General features: G+C 40.4%; 1 protein-coding gene across 2 annotated transcripts in view; it reads right to left on the reverse strand.

Moving 5' to 3' along the window:
• Positions 1 to 16,713, reverse strand: part of SETDB2 (SET domain bifurcated histone lysine methyltransferase 2) — an 89,401-nt gene that overhangs the window by 1,004 nt on the left and 71,684 nt on the right. For both annotated transcript variants that reach the window (XM_030310302.2, XM_030310294.2), the window contains 8 exons: positions 15,833 to 15,940; positions 9,811 to 9,944; positions 6,486 to 6,529; positions 6,233 to 6,292; positions 4,050 to 4,105; positions 3,347 to 3,413; positions 2,556 to 2,696; positions 1,483 to 1,554 (listed from right to left, as the gene is read on the reverse strand). In XM_030310302.2, coding sequence (XP_030166162.1) covers positions 1,483 to 1,554; positions 2,556 to 2,696; positions 3,347 to 3,413; positions 4,050 to 4,105; positions 6,233 to 6,292; positions 6,486 to 6,529; positions 9,811 to 9,944; positions 15,833 to 15,940 — 682 coding nt within the window. The remainder of the gene's footprint in view (positions 1 to 1,482; positions 1,555 to 2,555; positions 2,697 to 3,346; positions 3,414 to 4,049; positions 4,106 to 6,232; positions 6,293 to 6,485; positions 6,530 to 9,810; positions 9,945 to 15,832; positions 15,941 to 16,713) is intronic.

Here is a 16,713-nt window from a genome sequence, read left to right on the forward strand (position 1 = left end):
CCTATTGTATATCTTTGAGAACTCAAAAGCAGAGACTGTATTATCTTCATGCTACACTATATCTGTTAAGTGGAGAGAGCATGTGTGTAGAATAGCAAGGTTAAGGGCAAATCATTTATAAAATTGCATCCAATTTTTAATGTTATGTAAAAGCTTTTGATTTTATTTAGGAATAGGAAGGCTTTTGTGGAAACAGGCTCTGTAAATAACAATATTACTCAGGGACAATGTCATTTTTTGAAAACTTATAAGTTGAAGAATATTAAAACGCACACATACATAATCTTTCTCTAGAATACCTGTAGTTAACTTTCTTGAACATTAGAAAGGCTAAATTAAGCAAGATGAGATGTCAAAAGTTAGGCCTTTTAAGTTCTAATGCAATTCCAAATAATGCCTCCTCTTGGTGACCCACACCTCCCAAATACTACACTGTAATGTGTATACTCTCAACCCATGCAAGTAGTGACAGGTGCTAGAAATGTAACTTTTATATGAAAGTCTCCTACAAAATTAGGCTTAAAAATTTTTTTTAAAGGCTGCTTTAAAAAATGTATGGATACTCACATTAGCAGTATGCATTCTCAAGAGACTATTAAAGGATATGCTGGTTTTTCTGATTAAAAATGTAATACAGAATTTGAATGGAGTGTAGGGCACAGTGTACAACTTTAGGGGGAGCTATTTACACCAAATTCTGTGCGAATGTGTGTCTCCCACTTTGGCCAGGATGTGCAGTGCCCAGCCTGTCCAGCTGTGTGGGGGAGAGAGAGGTTGATCAGACTCATCAGTAAGTGGAAATTTAGTCAGTTTTGAAAGCATGTTAATGGTACAAGGACCTACTCAGTAAATGGTTGATGTATTACTAACATACAATGTCGTATCAGTTTCAGGTATACAATATAATGATTCAATAAAACCTTTCTGTAAAGTAGCAACCATTTAAGTCTCTGCCCCCTCCAGGCTTTCTTCTTTTTCAAAAGTTTCTTGATTTTTTTCTTGCTCATCTTTTTTAAAACTTGAGAATAAATGAATTACAACCCTCCTTCCCTAATACCGAGAGAATTAAAATTTGTACACATTAAGTCCAGGGAGGGAGTCAAGCAGCCATGGAGTTTATCACAGCCTTGCTGCCTCACCAGTTCCTGCTGAGACCTGAATAAGGGGACTGAATACCTCCCATTTTGCAATCATTTAAAAAAGTAGGAACAAAAAATGGAGTTTTTACTGATTACTAAGATACTGTGTATATGTGGAAAATGTAATGTGGCACTGTCCAGCCACTTACAGAGAACGACGGTTTCCATTTGGGTGCACTTTTTTTGTTGTGTGTGTGAGTGAGGGGTCATAATGCTTTGCAATGGGCTTTTTCATTTAATAAGACAAAATTCTTCTGAAATAGGATTTTTATCTGCTGCATAGTAGTGTATTACTTTAATATATATATTTATAAACTGTGCTGCTCAGTTATAACTCACGTACCTGTTTGAAAATTTACACATGTGTCTTCAAACAATCTACTGTCAAAAAGTGAAGTCCCAATTTCTTCATAGTCTGTAGGGAGAAAAACATTTTCAGTTTTAATTTAAATAATTTATGTAGGCAGAAACACCTTACAAAGTAACCCCAAATAAGGAAAAGTAACCAGAGCAGCCAAGCACGGGGAACTGTGGTATCTGTCAGAATCAGACTGCTGAAGCAGCAGTATCCCCTGGGGACGTGTTAGAAATGCAAATTCGTGGCTGGGTGAGGCCCAGGTACGTGTTTTAACAAGCCCTGCAGGGATTCTGAGAGGCAAGTTCAAGTTTGAGAAGTGCTTGGTCTAAAGTAAAGAAATGAATGAAAGAATGTCATGAGTGAGCTTTTGGAAATGTCTTCATAATTTCACTTTTTGATTTTGTGTTGAAAATAAGCCCTCTCAGATAACCGTATACTTTACATTGTTGCCTAGAGTCTAGACTTGTCGAGCTTTTCCTTGTAAGATAACTCCATTTATCAAGTTTAGAAGCTCACGGTGTAGATTCTAAGAAGGCAAAGTGGCTATACACTGCGTATACAAATGGAACTTTGGCTTCCCAGACAGCTTTTTTACAAACGGTCACATTTAACTAAATGAAACATCAAAGCATTACTTTTCCTTCAGTGAATTTTGAGTTAACATTATAAACAGAGATGTGAGGAATAGAATTTGAGTCAAATCAAAACTAAATGCCATTTTCAGATGTTGGCAACAAGTTGTTGGCTGTATGACTGCGTGTGGTTCTGAACATACCTATCCCGTTGGGGGTCACTCTCAGCTATGCACTTCTGGAAAGTACATCGAAACTTTCAGGGCATTAGGGTGCTTTTGACTGCATTAAGTTTCTGAATTACCCACATCCTACTGATTTATTATAAACAGGATCTCTAGAGATCTGAAGCATTGAATCGTATCAAAGAATGAGATAAGGCAAAGAAAAAGAAACCACACAGAAAGAAAAAGTGCACTTTTTGTTTTGTTTTACAAGTAGGTTTGTGAGAAGCCTCTACATGTAGAAATGTTGCTATTTCAGTACCTGATTCGGAAGCAGTCTCATCCATGAGTCTTTCTTGAATCAAATGAAGTTTGTCTAATATTTCTTCAAATAAATCATCAAGAAGCCCCACTTTCTTACATTTCTTAAGAAAATCAATTTTCACACTTGATCTAATTGCATCTAAAAATAAACACATTTTAGAAGGAAATGGTCTCAGGGCTGCTATCATCACTCCCTATGTGGTCACTTCTGCAGACCTTGCCTAGTGATGGAGGAGCACAATTAGTAAGATAATAAATACAGCACCTTTGTCTTTTAATTGTAATTTTCACCATGCCTCATTTTTTTCCCTAGCTGAAACAATGAATGTTACAACCAATTCTATGAATCAAGAGGATTTTCTAAAATTTGGTTTCAAATCTTTGATAGCCTCCTGTCATTTTTTTTTTTTTCTGTCACAATTATTGTGTGTCATGATAGAATGTCTATGTTTCCTTGACAGAAACCTGTAATTACTGGCTTCAGCTTCCTGGGGGGAGTGGAGGGTACAGTGCAAGGGGCAGCATGTCACTGGATTCTGAGCTCAGGTAATCCTGGCTTCTAGATCAGGAAGTATATCCTTTCTTAGTACAAAGAACAATGGACCATCCCTACCTAAAATTACTTTGACCTGCTGGCCTTATGATAGAGTGGACGGCTACGATAAAAGGTTCCTATTCTAACAATTACCACAAGTCCAGAAGAATAAAGTGGGATACCAATTTTGAAATAAATGAGTCTTCATTGTTTAAGTATTGTAAGTCATATTTGTTACAAAATTTATAGCAAACCTGTGTGTCTGCTCTCCTCTTCCTTCACTTCTTGTATGAATCTATTGAGTATCATTGTTTCAGATGGCTAGAGGGAGAGAAGAATCAAGATTACACTTACTATTGGCATTTAATGTTGCGTAAAATGAAAACCAATGTTTTGTTGCATGTAATTCATCAATATGCCCATGGTGAAAATCATGCCCCGTATTCATTGATAGTTTACATGTAAACATCAAATGTATTTTTGTATAACAAAACATCAAGAGTTGTGACTAGCTCCTGTTGTATAAACAGCAAGAGGTGAAAGGTTGCTAGCTCATATTCATTTAGCTCATATGAGCTGATACATAAAAAACTTTCAAGTTCCCAAAATACTTCATACACTTTACACATAATAGGTCAAGTGTGGATCGTGCAACTGAGAAATACTTGGCTAGGTAAGGATGCTTTGCTGCACCTTGCCCACATTAAGACCATAAGTGCACGGTGCACTTAGACACTCACTGATGTGGTCCCAGGGCACGTGTTACAGGAGCCATAGGACCTGTCATCTCCTTCCTGCAGGTCATGTGCTAGGATACCCAAGACACAGGCAACTTTTCTTTTACATTCACCTTATGTTTCTGGTACCATATCACCTGATATGTAGAACTTCTGTTTAGAACTGTTAAGGACTTTGTGTAAAGAAACTGAAAGCTATAATAAAATGAAGTCAAATTACCTGTACAGGAACGCCTGTTGAGAGGCGTTTCTTTCTTCCTCTTTTTCTTTTCAGTCCTGAAAAATCAGTTGAAAATATGAATCCTGTAGGAAATCCAGAATCCATAAAGGAAAAGATAGATGCTTGACTACATAAAGTATAAAACTCCTGTATGCTAAAAGTTATTACAAAGTCAAAATATGTGGTGGACTTAGACTAAATGTTTGCAACACATATGATAAAGTACCAATTTTTAAAATCTAAATCAATATAAAAAGCAGAAAAATGGGCAAAGGGGGGACCCTCTAGGAAGAGTTCATTAAAGAGAAAGACTGGATCACAGGAAAACAAATATAATTGATGAAAAGATAGGGGGATACATTCACCTTTACTCCTAAGTGAAGACATGCAAAATATTTCTCCTACCAGACTGACAAAGATGAAGGTGTTTAATATATAATGTTTGGAGGGATTGGGATAATTGTGTACTGCTGGTATTACAGCCTCTTTGGAAGGTAATTAGCCCATTGTTACCACAGCTTCATTGTTTATACTCTTGGACCCAGCAAGCTACATGAAGTTTTCGAAATGGTACGGCTCATAAAGGCACAACGATGAATGGAAAAAAATGTTAACTACATTATTTAATGTGATAGAAAATTATGGGAAAAAAGGGCGCTTGGATGACCCAGTCGGTTGGGCGTCCAACTCTTGATTTTGGCTCAGGCCATGATACCAGGGTTGTGGGACTGAGCCTGGCATCAGGCTCGGCACTGAGCATGGAGCCTGCTTAAGATTCTCTCTCTCTGCCTCTCCCCTGCCCGCACTCTCAAAATAAAAAGAAAATGGAAATAACCTAAGTGTCTATTATGCAGAAACTAGTTCAGTTGTAATTCAGCTATGCAACTGATACACTGGAATAACATGCTGTCTTTTAAAACCAAGGTATGTGTATTTGTATGGACATGGAAGGATCTCTAAAATACAGTGGGTGAAAAGAAAATATAGTTACTACTATATTTTGTATACACATGAAATTTTTAGAGGAATACAAATGAAACTGATAGTTTCCTCTGGGGAGACGATTCATAACAGTGTTCTCATCTGCTTTTCAAAACTATTGATTTTTTAAATTTCTTTAAAAATAAAACTAACACATTGTTACCTTTCCCTATCAATAAACACTGATTGGGGCACCTGGGTGGCTCAATTGGTTAGCCTCCCACTTCATCTCAGGACATGATCTCACGATTTGGGGGTTTGAGCCTCACACTGGTGTGGAGCCTGCTTGGGATTCTCTCTGCCCCTCCCCCACTTGTACTCTCTATCAAAATAAACTTTAAATGTTTTTTTTTTAAAAAAACATTGGTCAACAGCTATATTTTTAATAGTAATTTCTTTAAAAAAATTTTTTTTAATGTTTTATTTTTGAGACAGAGACAGAGCATGAGCAAGGGAGGGGCAGAGAGAGAGGCAGACACAGAATCTGAAGCAGGCTCCAGGCTCTGAGCTGTCAGCACAGAGCCTGACGCGGGGCTTGAACTCACGAACTGCGAGATCATGACATGAGCCAAAGTTGGACGCTTAACCAACTGAGCCACCCAAGTACCTATAATTTTTTTTTTTTAATTATTATTTTGAGAGAGAACAAGCACACCTGTGTGAACAGGGAAGGGACAGAAAGGGAGGGAGAGAGAGAATCCCAAGCAGGTTCCTTGCTGTCAGTACAGAGCCCAACGTGGGGCTCAGTCTCACTAACTCTAAGATCATGACCTCAGCCAAAATCACTGAGTCACTTAACCAACTGAGCCACCCAGGCGCCCCTGATAGTACTTTCTGATAAAAGGGTAATGACTGAAAAATGAACATTGTTTAGAGTGTTGTTTACTACCAAAAAAATGCAGTTGCTATAACATGGAACTAAGCCTTTCCAAAGAGGTCCTGACTCTGGTCCACAGTGAGCATTCCAGATTTAGTGCTGATAAGACACTGCTGGTCAGAAGTACACAGAGGCCATTCATGAATGAATGTACATCCCATTACTTCAGTTAGCCAGGGCCCACTTTTCCTTAATTAGAACTGAAATGCTAACCACGAATCTTGAGAAAAATTCAGGGAGCATGCAGCAATTTATCAATGTTATCTACTGAAAATTCTGATACTCGTTTAGAAGAGAAGCAGTCACAAAAGTCAAAGCTTTTTACCATATCCTCGGTTGGTCTTCTGCTTGTAGTGAGTAGGGGAGACACCAGACAGAGACTTTCCTGAAAGGTGCACAGAAGAAAAGTTAGTCCATTAACATTGCACACTGCACAAAGAGACTGGCAATTTTATAAATAGGTAAAAATTTAACTCAAAAACTTACTTAATTCAGTGAGGCTAGTAAATCAGACTTCCATGTTTTACCTAAATGTATACCTTTCTTTAAACACACAGTACTAAATTTTAGAGACGTACCATCATGAGTGTCTTTCAGTGCAGCATGTTGTTGGCAGAACACTCTGAAAACAGGCAATTTCAAAGAATTGTTAATATTTTTACTTACGCTTTTAAAATATGCCAATTTTCCTATGATTTAAAAAGGAACTAACCTATTTTTCATGATGACTTTACCCTAAATATTTGTTACAGAAAAATACTGTCCACACCTGTGTAAGTTACGCTCATCAAGTGCAGACGGCACCTCTGTCAGATGTCTTTTGCGTTCTCAGCCCTCGAGTACGCTCTCTGAAGGAGCGTGTGCGAAATATTTTGAACAATAAGTAGTTCATATATAGTAGTCAGTGGGATTTTACTGTATAAAGATATCAGGAGCTCCCATGTCTAAGACAAATTTTCATCTGACTACACAAAGTTCTGATTTTCAACAAAAGCACAAAATTGCATGCGTTAATTTTGGGAAAAGTAGTTTTCTAACTCAACAGATCTCTCCCCCAGAACTTAGGGCTGAACTGCACGAATCTAGAATGGATCAATGCACTGGAAGAGAAGAAAGCAGCATAGCACACTATGAAGAAGAAACGGAGTGAGTTTTGAGGGGCTGCTCAGGCCCCATTTTTTCCCCAGGCTTTCTTCCTCCTTAGCCTCCAGCTACGTCTCCCTTCCTCTCCTTATTGTGCTGACCCTCAGGAGGCAGGGTCCCTGTTGCCTAAGGGAACATATGAATTCTTCTCGTCTTACACCAGTTTCCACCTCTTCCAAGCAATCTTCCTGGAAATCCACCATTTGCCCAAGCAAAGCTAATCTCCTCACCCTTTGAATTCCAGTATCTGAGCACTTTCATTTCTTTTTTTATTATGAAGAATTTCAAACATATATAAAAGTGTTAGATGATGAACGTCATGGCCCCCACCCCTCACCTAGTTTCAACAATTATCAATTCAAGGCCAAGCCAGTGTCATGTGAATCCCTTCCTGCTCCCATCATGCCACATGCTTCTAATCTGCCCTTTCTGGTCCTTCAGCAAGGTGATAGGTTTTCTGAGGCTTAGTCCATGTCCTGTGTCTCTTCCTAGTCTTACTACACCTAACAAGATGTCTTATGTATGACAGGCACTCTAACAACTGAATGTTTAAATTCAATTAAAAAAATCCATAGAAACTCACCTGATACTTGATAATGACAAAAATGATTTTAGTGAGTCTCTATTCATTGGTTCTACTAATACAAGATCAGTATTTTTGCAAACTTTAAGATATAGCAGGAACTTGGGGTGCCTGGGTAGCTCAGTTGGTTGAGACTCTGACTCTTGAATTTGGCTGAGGTCATGATCTCGATTAATAAACATAAAAAAAGGGTGGAGTGCCTGGGTGGTGCAGTCGGTTAAGCGTCCGACTTTGGCTCAGGGCAGGATCTCAGCTCCTGAGTTCGAACCCCAAGTCAGGCTCTGTGCTGACAGCTCGGAGCCTGGAGCCTGCTTCAGATTTTGTCTCTCTCTGCCCCTCCCCAGCTCATGCTCCATCTCTCTCTCTCTCTCTCTCTCTCTCTCTCTCTCTCAAAAATAAACATTAAAAAAAAAAATGCAGCAGGAACTTGACTCCTTTTTGTTCAGTCTTATAGGTCTGCTAATAACCTGTTATTAGCAGTCTGTTTAGTGGTTGTTTGAGGTCATTATGGAAGTCATAATTAAATGAACTCTTTAGGAAGGTAAAAACAAAAAAAGTGAAACATTTATATATTCCTTTCTAGTCTCAAACAATAAAATACCTATGGACCTTCCTCAAAATCAGATTTAAAATGGTCAATTTTTTTTTTTAAGTTTATTTTGAGAGAGCATGAGTAGGGGGCAGAGGGAAGGAGAGAGAGAGAATCCCAAGCAGGCTCCATACTGTCAGCACCAAGCCCAACTCGGGCCTTGATCTCACAAACTGTGGTATCATGACCTCAGCCAAAATCAAGAGTTGGAGGCTTAACTGACTGAGCTACCCAGGCACGCCTTTAACAAATTTCTTGTAATGGTAGGCTTGCCCCTATTGTTTTAGAATATATGGCCCCTAAGCCTTAAGAGGGTACTGTGGTGAGGAGCAAGTCCTATGAAGCCCTAAAGCCCAGCTCGAATACTCATCAGCTGTGTGAGCTGGACAAATTACTGTCTTGCAGGGACTCAGTGTCTTTGTCTGTAAAGCTGGGGTAATAATATCTACCTCACTGGGCTGTTAGATTAAAAGAGTTAGCATTTGTAAAGTACTTGGAAGTATTTATGGCACAAAGTAAGTGATTAGATAAAATAATACAAAATGATAAAACTGGAGATATGTGCCCAAAGAGGAAAAAAATCTAGCCTATAAATGCAATTTTAAAATATAACTTAGGAGCTCACAAAAATCATACTAAAAACATAGTGCTCTCATTCAGAATATTATGACTAAAAATGTATACTCCACTGAAATTTAAAATATTCAATCAGAATGTATGCACAGGCCCTAAGGAAGTGAGAAGTGTCTGCCTGGCTCTTCAAGCCATCATTTTCTTTTTTATTCCATTCCATAACTTTAAAAAAAGTCAAAACTTCTTCTAGATATTTTCTTAACTTTATATGTCATGTTTTAGACTGCATCTACATACCAAAAAAGGGTAATCAATTGAATCAGTTCAGTTAACAACTGGCTTACCGATTCCATCTGACTAAATTGTCTTATATAACTGAACTGCCATCTTTCATCAGAAGGAAGATCAAGTTTCTTCATTGATAAAACAAATACAATTCTATTGGACTTGAAACATGCCATACTGGGTCCAAATTACCATTAAAGAATCACTGAAAGAAGAGAAGCAAGATTTAACAGCCAAAGACAATTCAAATAGAATTAATTTCTTCAAGGACTCAATGACTGATTACTGTATTTGCTGCATAGTTTATCATTTTTAAAAGCTGTTTATATGTAAGATGGCGGTGAGAGTGGTGGGAAAAAAGCATTCAGCAGACAAGATGGATAAACCATGGACTTGTGGCCAACAAGTAAGGCTCCTGTTAGGAGAAGAGGGCAATAGTCAACTGGTCCTGTGGCCACCCATTAGGTCACTCATGCCACTATGGCAACCAGCACTTTTTACCAGGAAGGAAAGGATGTAGGAAGAATAAAATCAAAACCGACCCTGCTTATTTTCTTTCTATTAGATTTAGGGAAGGTATCGTGAAGTCAGGTTCCCAACTGAGCATCCCCCAAACCATGTTCTTACTTGGAAACCATTTGCATGAAATTATCTTTGAAAATCTGTTTGTCTTAATCTAACCACTCCTTATTCCATCCCCCCAAATGTAGTTTTAAAATTGATTAAATACTTATAAATTCCTCGAGATCTATCGGTTTGTAGAACTGCGTGGGCGTTCTTGGCACAGAAAAAGTGGTAACTCTTGAGACAGGCTTTTATATCACATCCCACGGTGGCTCCTCTTTTGTTACAGAATGCGCATGTCTATAAAAGAACAGATTTTACTGAGTAAGCACCTGTTTTTCATAATCTTTTTTAAAATTTAAAGTTAAAGGTGTCATTAAATCTTATTCTTTTTTTTTTTTATTTTTTTTTTCAACGTTTATTTATTTTTGGGACAGAGAGAGACAGAGCATGAACGGGGGAGGGGCAGAGAGAGAGGGAGACACAGAATCGGAAACTGGCTCCAGGCTCCGAGCCATCAGCCCAGAGCCCGACGCGGGGCTCGAACTCCCGGACCGCGAGATCGTGACCTGGCTGAAGTCGGACGCTCAACCGACTGCGCCACCCAGGCGCCCCTGAATCTTATTCTTAAAGTCAGCAGCCCTAATGTCCTCATCCACAAATGTTAGGTATTTACAGCTGGCTGCTCATTTTGAAATTTCAGCAAAACCTCTGCTAGGTAAAGTGGTTTGTACTGGCCTGTAATAATTTGACTAAAAGCAGAAAACCCTTTTTATTCCCCCCCCCAAAAAAAATTTTTTTTAAGTTTACTCATTTATTTTGGAGAGACAGAGTGAGCAGGGGAGGGGCAGCAAGAGGGGAGACAGAGAATCCCATGTAGGCTCTACCAGTACAGAGCCTGATGCGTGGCTCCAATTCATGAACTGTGAGATCATGACCTGACCTGAAATCAAGAGTCGAATGCTTAACTGACTGAGCCACCCAGGTGCCCCCAAGGACTTAAGAGAGATTTCTAAAAAGAAATTTGTCCTGTTCTGGGCAAGGGGTCCTGTTAAGGACACTGGGGCCTATGACGACGGTGGCTCCTGGCAGTGCCCCCAAGGACTGTGTAAGCCACCGGTCTCCCCTCTCTTAGACCCAGGTCCTTCCCTGGGCATAACACTGCCTGTCTTACAGAGTTTCTACTGAGGAGAATGTGACATAAAGTAAGTGAAACATCTCTGGAGTCTATGTAGTAGGGCTGAAAATTTTAAATTAAAAAACAAAACAAAGCCTTGAGTGGTAAATTTTTTTCTAAGTTCAATTTATTTGATCTCTTGCTTTTATGTATTAGCCAACTGATCTTGAATTTTATATATGAAGGTGATGCAGAGATGGCTAGGAGGACAGTCTGTGGCCAAGGAAGTCTAACTGGTTTAGGGGAGTCCAAGGCATGCCCAAAGCTTATCACGCTCTGTTCTGAATGAAAGGGAAGCACAATGAAACCACCTTGCAAAACAGGAGATAGCTCACACATCCCAAAGTCAGCACAAGCAACCATACGAACAAAATTCAAATATGGGTAAGAAGTTAGATTATGCTAAAGGTGGGATTCCAAATCAGAGCACAAAAGGATGATCATTTAATTTGGAGGGCTATCTGGCATTATATGTAGAAAAAAAACAAAGTTACGTCCTTACCTCACAATATATTACCAAATAAATTACACATGGATTAAGGCTCTAACTATAAGAAAAAAATTTTTAATTAATAAAAAATGTATGGTATTAAGGTCAAGAAGGCTCAGCAAGGAAGGAAACTCAGAAGCTACAGAGAAAAAGACTGACAGATCGGACTACATAAAAAATTTAAACTTCTATTTGTATGGTGACAGCTACCATTAGAAAAAAAATGAAAGAAAATGTATGAAAACAGAAACAGACTCATAAATACAAAGAAAAAACTGGTGGGTGAATAGGTGAAGGAGATTAAGAGGTACAAACTTCCAGTTATTAAAAAAAATCAGGGGATATAATGTAGAACATAGAGAATATAGTCAACAATACTGGAATTTGGTGATCAATGGTAATTAGGCTTCTTATGATCATTTCATAATGTATATAAATGTCAAATCACTATGTACTACACCTAAAACCAATATTGTATGTCAACTATACCAATAAAAAAAAGAAAAAAAATGTTTTGCTGCTTATTTGATAAAGAGTTGAGACTCTGGGGGCACCTGGATGGCTTAGGTGGTTACGCGTCTGACTTCAGCTCAGATCATGATCTCATGGTTCATGGGTTTGAGCCCCACCTCGGTCTGTCTGCTGTCAGCACGGAGCGGGCTTCAGATCTTTGGACTCCCTCTCTCTCTGCATGTCCCACATTTGCACTGTCTCTCACTCAAAAATAAACATTTTTAAAAAAGGGCTAAGACTCTGATAAACCCACAGAAAAATGGGAATGGGCAAATCACAGAAGAAATACAAATGGTTAATAAAATTTCATTCACTTAACGACTGCTGAGTAAATGGGACGTGGCCAGCACTGTTCTAAGGTAGAGGGAAACAGTAGTGGATAAGATATCTGCCCTTGTAAAGTTAACATTCTAGTGGAGAGAGATCATGATCACATAAAGCAAACCTAAAAACAGTGATACATGCTTTGTATAAATTAAAATAAGGTGAAGCCACACAGTTGCTGGGTCCCTAATTCAGGTTGGAGGTCAGCAAAGGCCTCTCTGAGGAGGTGATATAGAAGTTCAGATTTGAATAATAGTAAGAGGTCCTAGCAGGCAAAAAAGCAAGGAGAAGGCTATTGTAGGCAGAAGGCCTTATGTTCTGGTGCAAGAATGTGCTTCCCACCTACTGGCAAGCTCACCAGAAGGACAACAGGGATGGGCTAATGTTGCTGGAGCAGAGATTTGAGAGTCAAAGATCCAAGGGGTGAGCAAGGGGTTGGGTCATGTATGGGATGCAAACCAGAGTAAGGAGTTAGGGTTTTGTCTTCATGCAATGGGAACATGAAGTGATCAGTATTTTAAAGACACTGTTGTGGCTTGTGTGGAGGATGGGCTGGGGCAGGGATGCACAGGAGACAGTGCAGAAAAAGCATCAGTGATGTTTAGGGAGATCTGGGACTTCACTGTGGTAGGTTAGTGACAGAAAGAAGGGGAGGATGCAGGGTCTGCGGGTGGCACTGACGGGCTCCACACTGGGCTGGGAGGTTGATGAGAAGATGATGATGGATGAATGGTGGGCTGTTCACTGAGGTGAGGACCCAAAGGGTGTGGATGCAGTGTGTGTATGTTTGGAGGGGCTGGAATTGTGTCCTTTGGCCGGTTTAATATGAGATGCTATTAAACATTCACATAGGTATGTCAGTTTGGTGGTCAGGGCTAGAGGCACAGAGGCCCTGGCATAAGTACGGTTCTGAAGCCATGGGGACTGGAGGAGGTCACACAGGAAAGACGTTCAGATGGAGGAAGGAGCCCGGGAAACCCCTGGGGACTGCACACTTTAGAGGTTGAGCAGAGAGGGCAAAACAGCCATGGTGCCTGGGCAGCAGCAGCCAGAAAGGTAAGAGAAGTAGCAGCACAGCATGTGCAGGAAGTCAAAGGAAGAAAGGGCTTCAAGGTGCAGGGGCGTGGACAACTGTGTAATGAATACTGCTCAAAGGTCAGCTAAGGACAGAAAAGTGACATTGTAATTGGCCAGGTTTTTTTGTGTACAAAGGAGGGTTTAAGATGACATGATCAGTTGATCAGACATACATATGCTGAAGGAAATAAGCTAGTACAAGCTGGGATACTGATGTGAATGGGGTAAAGGGAAATGCAAGAGCTAGTCCTTAAGGAGGGGCAGGTGATGACTCCAAAGTCTAAGTGGAGGGTTGGCTTTGACAAGAGGGAGGTCCCAGAGTCTGGGGACAGAGGTGGATGGGCAGTGGTTTAGACAGGAGTTCCTAGCTAATGGCTTCCATTGCTAGGTAAAAATCAGACAAAAATATGTACACCACCAAGATGAACTCTAATGTAAACTATGGACTTTGGGTGTTTTGATGATGTGCTAATGTAGGTTCATCGGTTGTAACAATGCACCACTCTGGTGGGGGATGTTGATAAAAAGGAGGCTGTGTGTGTGTGTGTGTGTGTAGCAGTGGGGGGTTTATGGGAAGTCTTTGTACTTTTCCCTCAAGTGTTCTATGAACATAAAACTGCTCTAAAAGCAACAAAGTCTATCAAAAAGAAAAATGAAGTATAGTCATCAACTTTGGGATGGGCAGTTGGGGTGGGGAGAGGTTCTAAAAAGAGAGGAAATGAAACAATAAATGTAGAGGGTGGAGGGTGAAGTGTTGAGATTCCTTTTGAGATTTGTGGCCGTGAATCTAAGATCAGTCAACACATTTGTGGGTTTTTGTCCGGTTGTTCAAGTGCTCAAGTGCCAGTCTCTTCAGCAGAAGCAGACAACAGACAGATGCATTTCACCAGGGGTGAGAGTTTTGATGGTGGGTAAGGAAATGGTGTGTGAGGGTGGTGAGGAGAGGGAGTCCAGAGTGTTCGCAGGAGAGTGCTGGCAGTGCTGGACTGTGGGACTGGGAAGAACTGCTGGGGCTGGGTGGGGGTGGGGCAGGTGGGAGGTGCCTGAGGAGAACTAAAGTTCAACCTCACCAGTGAGGGGAAACACAAGGTACCACTTCCTGTGAGGTGCAAAAATTAAGCAGATTCATGATGCTCATTTTATCAAGGGCTGGGAAAAGTGCTGTTTCATCCACAGAAGTATAAAATGGTACAGCCTTTCTGGGGGACGGTTTGTTAGCACGTTTTAAAATCATCAGAGGGAATTCTCTTTGACTCAGCCATTTCACTTCTAGGAATGTGCTCTACAGCAACGCTCAAACAAGTACACAGGATATGTGTACAAAGATGTTTACTGCAGCTTTAGTTGTCAAAGTGAGAAGCCAGGGTCGACTCATTATCTACGACAAGGGATGGTTTCCTGCATTCTGGTGTATCTTACAGAATCCCATAAAGTCAGGAGAGAGGATGCCACACACAGTCATGTACTTTTAGTTTTATAAACATGCCATCCTCCTTCCCCATCTTCCTTACCCTCACTCCTCCCCAGCCAGGAAGGCTTCCTGGTGCTCACCTGTGCTAAGGTTCTTGCTTGCTTGAGTGACCTGTGCTGATCCTTCTCAAAGCACATCAGGCTGTGCAGAAACTGCCTTCATATATGTGTCAGCCTTGCAAGGACTACATAAATGTTTGTTCCAGATCACAAACCTTACTGTAGTGGTGGGCATTAGGTGCTCACACCTGCTGTACTGCTTGGTAAGCCGTGAAGGGCTTTCCATAGAGGAAGTCTGCTGTAACAGAACCAGGAGGGTAACTACTCCTCACTCTACCTTCCCAGCGGGAGCGGACCCCAGATCCAAGGGGATAGATCCTAATTAGTTATGGTCACCTCCAGCAACTGGTGCAGGAGGATGGGTGTGGCTTAATTAAATTTTCAGAAGGGTCATACTCCATACTTGGGGATGAACTTTTTCTTTCACCAGATAGGAACAAGAAAGCCTGATCCTTCAGTTGTTGCCCATGGCCTACCCTATGACCACAGGAGGACCAACTGATGTGGACAGGATGACAGAAAGGATGATGGGGTCTTGATGACACCATTAAGCCACTAAATAAGCCAACTCTGAAGCCAGCATTCCCTCTGGCTAAGTGAGAAAATAAGCATCCTTTTTTTAAAGCCAGTTTGAGTTGGGTTCCTTCTACTTACAGCCCAAAGCATTCTAACTCCTATATACTTTGCTGATGAAGCATGTTGTAGTTTATTTTAAAATATTAAATGTTCAGTAAAATCTAAGTTTCTAATACAGACCCTACATCTTTTTTTTTAATATATGAAATTTATTGTCAAATTGGTTTCCATACAACACCCAGTGCTCATCCCAAAAGATGCCCTCTTCAATACCCATCACCTACCCTACCCTCCCTCCCACCCCCTATCAACCCTCAGTTTGTTCTCAGTTTTTAGGAGTCTCTTATGCTTTGGCTCTCTCCCACTCTAAAGACCCTACATCTTTCAGCTCTACAAGATGTATCTCTATCCCTGGTTTACCAATCAAGTAGACTTCCTTTTGGAAACATCCCCTTTAATATCTGTTCGTTTTGTCTGAGTAATAAAGTCATTTGTACTTACCAACCTCCTTCCTCTATGGATTTCTTTCTTTACTGACTCCACATCAAAACTTCTGTCGTCATTACTTGGATCATGATCCTCACATTCCACAAGTGCTGAAGAATACAGCTGCAGATTGGGAAAAGAAAAAATTCAGAATATGCTGAAAGTACCGTTGAGAGCCACAAGTCATAAAATGGTATCGAAAGTACTCACTGGGGGTGGAAGATGGATTGGGGTATAACAGTGACCATCTTTTGGGGTGTATTAGCAGATCACAAGCCACCCTGCTTTTCTTTGGAAGGATCCTCACGCATGTTTTATACTGCATAACCCTGACCCCAATGTTTAAATGGACCTGGTTAGGGCCCTGACCTGAAGCTGGCCCAACTGGATTCCCTACCCTGAGAGAGTGGAATAGACTCTAAGCCACATGATAGAGAGTAAGCCAGTCTGCAAAGAGGAAAATAAAAATCAGGGCTAGAGAGGACATCATGGGTTCCTGATGGCTTTCTAGCTACTGTGTCTTAGACATGCTTGTGTGTCTGCCTTCAGGAGCCATGAAATGCCCCTGAAGTCTGATTAAAGAGTCACTTTTATATGGAATATTACTGGGCAATCAAAAAAGAATATCATCTTGACATTTGCAACAACATGGATGGAACTAGCGTGTATATTATGCAGCGAAGTAAGTCAGAGAAAGACAAATATTATATGATTTCACTTATATGTGGAATTTAAGAAATAAAACAGATAAACATAGGGGAAGGGAAGCAAAAATAAGGTAAAAAAAGAGAGGAGACAAACCATAAAAGACTCTTGAGTACAGAGAACAAACTGAGGATTGCTGGAGGGGTGTTGGGTAGGGGAGGGGCTATATGGGTGATGGGCACTAAGGAGGA

The sequence above is a fragment of the Lynx canadensis genome, chromosome A1 (genome assembly GCF_007474595.2).
Source record: "Lynx canadensis isolate LIC74 chromosome A1, mLynCan4.pri.v2, whole genome shotgun sequence".
In the NCBI taxonomy this organism is placed as follows: Eukaryota; Metazoa; Chordata; class Mammalia; order Carnivora; family Felidae; genus Lynx; species Lynx canadensis.